Below are 6325 nucleotides of genomic sequence, written 5' to 3'. Positions count from 1 at the left end.
TCCTCCACCTCCTCCTTCTCCTCCCCCTTCTCCTCCACCTTCTCCTTCTCCTGCACCTCCTCCTCCTCCCCCTTCTCCTCCACCTTCTCCACCTCCTCCTTCTCCTGCACCACCTCCTCCTCCACCTTCTCCCGTACCTTTGAGGAGGCCGAGCTGCACGCTCCCCCTCATGCTCTCCTCGATGAAGGTGGGCACGTTATCGTTCCTGTCAATCACACACACTTCCACCGTGAAGTGCTGGCGATGCGCCGAGGTCCTGAAGGACACCTGCCACACACACACACACACACACACACACACACACACACACACACACGTAACAGGTTATACAAGCTGCACAGTCAACGACATCATGATGACGACGGACACACAGAACCACAGGCCGGCGATGATGGCGGTGACCATGGCAACGGTGGCGGTGATGATGACAGCAGCAGTGACAGCAATGGCGACGGCGACGGGGAGATGATGATGCTGAAGGCAACTGGCGATAGAGATGATTGCGGCGGCGGGGATGGCGTTGATGGCGTTGATGGCGGTAGATGGCGGTGATGGCGGTGATGGCGGTGAAGGCGGCGGCGGCGGCGTAGACGATGGTGGTGATGCTGACGGCGGCGGCGGGACCTGCAGGGAGTAGGACGGCTGCTTCTCGCGGTCCAGCGGCTGAAGCGCGTAGAGAAATTGGGCGTCGAAGCCGAAAATGCCCTCGTCGTCCCCGGCGACCTCCAGGTCGCTGTAGTTGGCGGGCAGGACGGGGATCTGAGGAACGGCCGACATGAAGGATGACGTCACTCGTCATCTTCTGACCGGACCGTCACGCACGCTCATCCGTTCATTACGAGTCCGGGGGGACGGCGGCCAATCACGGCCCACCCTGGGACGAGAGGCGGGGCTTAACCTGGACGGGGCGGCTGTCAATCATCTGACCGGCCGACCTGCCGACTGTTTGTGGACGGGGAGAAGAAGAACCTGGAGAACCCAGGCAGGAGAACATGGAGAGAAGAACAAGAGGAACCTGCAGAGAACCCATCCGCCCTGGTCCTCAGGACGTTGCTCCAGGTCCTCCTGGGCCATGAAGGTGTGAGTGGGCGAGTGTGACGCACAACCGGCGTTCACCAGGAGACGCGGTGATCTCCATGGCGATGGCGGGCACGAGCGCAGGACCCGCTCAGGAGACCAGGATGGAAAGTTCTTCACAGACCTGATGAGGTTTGATTCTGTCTGAGATTCATTGATTCCCGATCAGAGATGATCAGCTGACATTAGGCTGGGGGGCGGGGCTTAACGGACGGGTCAGCTGTCAATCATGTGGGAGGAACCAGGAGAACATGGAGAGAACCATGGTAGGAGAACATAGAGAGAAGCCCCAGAGACCCCGTCCACCTTCCAATCAGAACCTAGAACCTCCCTGCTGTGATGCTAATCCGCTAACGCTGACGTCACTTCCTGGTCTATGTGGACGCTACTGTGCTTTAATTCCTGCCTCTCGTCCAATCAGCACGCAGATGGATTCAACGCTGATATCCGACAGAATAAATACAAATATTAGAAATAAAAATATAAAATATAGATATATAAGAGTTAAAGTCAGACAGCCAGGTTGGTCCTCCAGGTTCTCCAGGAGGACCTCCTACCTTGGAGATGTACCAGGGGAAGATGCCGTTGTAGTTCTCCGGGACGCCGATCTTGATGCTCGAAGCCCCGCAGAGCGGAAGCACCATCTGCGGGGAGGTTCCGGCTGTTAGCGGCCCCGGTACCGATCCGGTCCGCGCCGGTACCGGCGGCCGGCGGCGTCCTCACCGTGAGAGTGAGCGTGAGCGCCACCAGGGCGGCGGCCGTGGGCCCGCGTCCAGCCATGGGTCCTGCGGGGCGGAGACAGCAACCTCCAGGAGGTCCAGAAGGTCCAGAAGCGGCTCCCAGCTGAGGAGAACCTGCAGGTCTCTCCGGTTCTCCGCCGTCCACGTTCACGCGTGGAAGCGCCTGGACGGATCTGTGGAAAAAGTCAGCTTCCTCTGCCCCCCCCCCCCCTCCACACACACACACACACACACACACACACATACACACACACACACACACACACACACGTTACTGGTTAACCCGCAGGTGTTTGGATGATTATTCATGAGGACGCGCACGACGTGCACACCACTCTCACACACCCACACGCACACACACACACACCCACGGGAAAAAAAACACCACGTTTTTATTTTATTTTTTGCAGTCATTTTATTTATTGTAAAATAAAGTACGAACTTAAACAAAGCGCTTCCGCCGGAAGTGGCTCGTCACGCGACGGACGCAGGTTTTTTTTATTGCTGTGCCGGAACTTCCGGTCCGCATCCGGGTCTCTGGCGGCGGCGCGAACCCGCGCGCCGCGGTTCAAGTAAGAGTGACTTCCGGTTCCCCCCCCCACCCGTCCATCCGGGGTTCTGAGATGAAGGTCAAAGTTCATGAAGAAGGTGGAGCTCAGCGGGCGGGGGGGCACAAAGTCCTTCCTTTGTGAAGAAAAAGAAAATAGATCTCTGGACGTGGGAGAAGGTCCTCAAGGAGGGTTAGAAAACACACAGCGTCTGGTCTTCAGAAGCCACGAGAAGGTCCTCCAGGGCTCCTCAGAGCACCGTCAGGTCGTGGCAGGACTTGGACTTCTGCCTGAAGGCCATCTTCTTGTTCTTGCGGGCCACCATCCGGCCCAGGAACCTCTTGGCCTTCTTGCCGATGCTCTCCCGCCGCCGGCAGCTGGCCAGACGCCGGGCGTTCTCCTCCTTGCTGTCCTTCCTCAGGCGGATCTGACGCACGATGCCTTCAAACAGGGCCTGAACGTTGTGGTGGAGCGACGCCGACGTCTCGATGAACTTGCAGTCGAAGACCACGGCGCAGGCGCTTCCCTCTGCGGGGGGAGGAGACGGGTCAGAAGATGGCGTCTGGAGATGGAGCTCCAACAGACACGACATCTACCGCTGGAGGTCCGAGGACAGATCAAACATCTGACCGCCGAGCTCCAAGGACACGTCAAGTGTCCGATCTCGGAGCTCCACTGACAGACTGAACGTCTGAGTCTGAAGATCCAAGGACCAAACATCTGACTGTGGAGCTCCAAGGACCAAACATCTGACTGTGGAGGTCCAAGGGCAGACTGAACATCTGACTGTGGAGCTCCAAAGACCAAACATCTGACTGTGGAGGTCCAAGTGCCAAACATCCGACTGTGGAGCTCCAAGGGCAGACTGAACATCTGACTGTGGAGCTCCAAAGACCAAACATCTGATTGCGGAGCTCCAAAAAAGGATCAAACATCTGACTGTGGAGCTCCAAGGACCAAACATCTGACTCTTGAGCTCCAAAGGCAGACTGAACATCTGACTGTGGAGCTCCAAGGACCAAACATCTGACTGTGGAGCTCCGAGATCAGTCCACCAGAAGGCGCGTGGAGACGTGACCTACCGTCCACGGTCACCTCCCTGGACCGCACCAGGTCGCTCTTGTTGCCCACCAGGATGATGGGGATGTTCTCCGCCTGGCGAGCGCGGCGCAGCTGGATGCGCAGCTCCGAGGCCTTCTCGAAGCTGGACTTGTCGGTCACCGAGTAGACGATGATGTAGGCATCTCCCATCCTCATGCACTGCTCCCTCAGCCAGGGGCTGTTGTCCTGGGGGGGCAAGAGGAGGGGCAGATGTAATCCTCCGTCCTGGAAGACGGCGGCCCGAGCGAGCGTGGAGAAGATCTCACCTGCTCCCAGATGTCGTACAGCATGATGGAGGCCTCCTCCTCGTCCACCACCAGGGACCGGTCGTACGTGGTTCCTGCAAGGGGCGGAGCCAAATATGATTGACAGGAACAGCCACGCCCCTCCAATCCAGATACGCAAACACACATGCACCAGTGTGTGTGTGTGTGTGTGTGTGTGTGTGTGTGTGTGTGTCAGATGATCTGCAGAGGATCATCACGGCGCTCTGCTGGAGATGGAAATAGAGATGATCAATGCCTGCAAGAACCCTCTGTGGACCACAACATGTTCTTCATCCATGGACAGAAGATGTCCTTCACACTTTCAGCAGCATGGAGGAGGAAGTTCTTCTCCAAATAGAGGAAGATGTTCTTCAACAAAAGACAGAAGATGTTCTTCAACAAAAGACAAAGAGGAAGATGATCTTCTTCTTCCAAAGATGATGAAGAGGATGTTCTTCATCGACAGAAAGGGAAACAAGTTCTTCGCAGACGCCGAAGATGATGTTCTTCTTGGACAGATAGAGGAAGATGTTCTTATAAGCAGAAGATCTTCACAGACACAGGAGGACGTTCTTCATCAAGAGAGGAGGATGTTCTTCCCCGACCCAGCGGAGGACGTTGTTCTTGGACAATAAGAGGAAGATGTTCTTCATCAAAAGACAGAGAGGAGGAAGGTCTTCACCGACACCGACATGATGTTCTCCATCACGAGAAGATGTTCTTCATCACGAGAAGATGTTCTCCATCACGAGAGGAGGATGTTCCTCAGCAGAGGGAGGCAGATGTTCTCCTCGGTCATCCCATCAAGGTCCCTCTTTCGGTTGAGGTTCCGCCACCCGCCGCCCACGGACACGCGTGGCGCCCGGTCCCGCTGACTCACCGGTGTCCTCTCCGTCGTGTCCTCCGTCGTCCACGCCCCCGAAGACGCGCGCCAGGCTGGACTTGCCCACGCCGTGCTCGCCGAGCAGCACCACCTTGTGCGCCTGCGCGTCCGGTTCGCTGCCGGTGGAGCTGACGGAGTCGGAGGAGTCCGAGGCGCAGCTTCCCCGGTGCTGCTGCCCGGGGCGGCGGAGCGGCGGCGGCGGCGGCACCGAACCGCCGCTCTCCGCCGGGACGCTGCGCCGGTGAAGCGGCGGCGCCGGTGCCGGGAACGGGACGCTCCCGCGCCGGCGCTCCAGGTTCCGCAGCCGGTCCCCCTTGTTCAGAGTCATGGCGTCCGGTCCGGTTCTGTGGACACACGCACCGCGGGTCACTTCCACGGTCCGGGTCACGCGTTCGCGGCACAAATCGATGTCACGGGGCGGGAACCGGGAGGACTTACTCGGTGCGAGGAAGAAAAAAAACCAAAAACAAGTCAGGAAATCCCGCGGCGTCGGTAATCCCGTGGAGCTGCGTGGGGTCGTGGATGCGCGTCTTCCCCGTCGGTCTGCCGGAACCCGCACGCCGGCGCCTTTATGCGGGGCGGGAGTGACGTAGCAGGGATTCGCCCCGCAGCGTCACGGCGCCCGGTAAGAGCGATGCGTAACGGTCACATCACCGGAGGGGGGCGGGGACGCGCTCACGGCCCGCCGGGGAAACAGCGGCGCACCGGTCAATCACGGAGGGAAGGAAGGAAGGAAAAGAAAGATGGATGAATGAAATGAAGAAGGAATGAATGATCGATCGAAGAACAGATAGTTCAGTCACGTGGTCAAACGTGTGTGGGGGGGGGGGATTCTCGCGATAAAACGCGTGATCTGAATCAAAAGGGGAACCAGGTTTGAGCTTCCAAGGTGGAGTGTGGAGATGCGGTGCTGTCCTCAGGTGTGTGTGTGTGTGTGTGTGTGTGTGTGTTGACCTCCTCCAGGTGTCTGGAGTTTCAGCCCAGGCTTCTGAGGGTTCTTGGTGGGTTCCTCCTGGAGGACCCTGAAGGCAGGTGCTGCTCTGCTGTCCATCCAAACCTTCTCCCTCCAGTTCTTCTCTGGGATGGACAGAGGGGAGGAGGTCCCCCTGGAGAGAAGCTCTGCCGGGAAATGGGCTGAGGGGATTCATGAGACCATCTGGGTCCGGGCAGAAGATCCAGAGCTAGAACCAAGGCTGGTTATCTTCCATGGTGGAGTCAGATTGTTCTGAGCAGAGTTCAGAAGATGAGGAACCTCCGCCTGACTGATGGTGTGGTGCGCCCCCCTCAGGTCACCTCGGGCCACTGCAGGTTGGTTCCTTTAGGACTGAAGACCTGAGAACCTGAGGGTTCTGGCCACCATGTTGAAGGAGCAGTTGGACTGTTTATCTCACCGGACACCTGAAGAACCAGGGAACACGCTCAGATTCATCAAATCTTTCCAGAAGGTCCGTCCACCACCAGACCTGTGACCTCACAGGGGACCAGAACCTTCTCACTCTTTTCTTCTCGATGTTCTCCTGTAAGAACAGAACCTTCAGGACTGGACGTCTAGATGTCCTCCTGCAGAGGAAGGTCTCCTGTTCTTGGGACCATCTACTCAAACACGTTTAAAACAGGTGAAGGTAGAAGGTCGGCCGAGGGTCGACTCGGTTCCTCCTCAACACGCTGGACCAGAATCTCCGCAGGATCTGGAGACGTTTGAGGAACAAG

General features: G+C 57.8%; 2 protein-coding genes across 2 annotated transcripts in view; both read right to left on the bottom strand.

Moving 5' to 3' along the window:
- The window catches only part of cdh16 (cadherin 16, KSP-cadherin), a 14960-nt gene extending 12938 nt beyond the window's left edge, over positions 1 to 2022 (bottom strand). The window contains 4 exon segments of the mRNA XM_086140174.1: positions 138 to 267; positions 625 to 759; positions 1635 to 1721; positions 1801 to 2022. Coding sequence (XP_085996300.1) covers positions 138 to 267; positions 625 to 759; positions 1635 to 1721; positions 1801 to 1857 — 409 coding nt within the window. The 5' untranslated portion in view covers positions 1858 to 2022.
- A 184-nt stretch (positions 2023 to 2206) lies between these two features.
- Positions 2207 to 5167, bottom strand: rrad (Ras-related associated with diabetes). The gene is made up of 5 exons (XM_086144417.1): positions 5054 to 5167; positions 4613 to 4959; positions 3733 to 3806; positions 3448 to 3652; positions 2207 to 2893 (listed from the first exon to the last, which is right to left on the bottom strand). The coding sequence occupies exons 2-5, from the start codon at positions 4941 to 4943 to the stop codon at positions 2616 to 2618; spliced, it is 888 nt and encodes a 295-aa protein (XP_086000543.1). The 5' UTR covers positions 4944 to 4959; positions 5054 to 5167; the 3' UTR covers positions 2207 to 2615.
- Between the last annotated feature and the right edge of the window lie 1158 nt (positions 5168 to 6325).

The sequence above is a fragment of the Fistularia commersonii genome, chromosome 3 (assembly GCF_037954325.1).
Source record: "Fistularia commersonii isolate RoL2024-O1a breed Wild chromosome 3, RoL_Fcom_v1.0, whole genome shotgun sequence".
Taxonomy (NCBI): Eukaryota; Metazoa; Chordata; class Actinopteri; order Syngnathiformes; family Fistulariidae; genus Fistularia; species Fistularia commersonii.
This window is presented reverse-complemented; position numbering and strand designations above follow the sequence as displayed.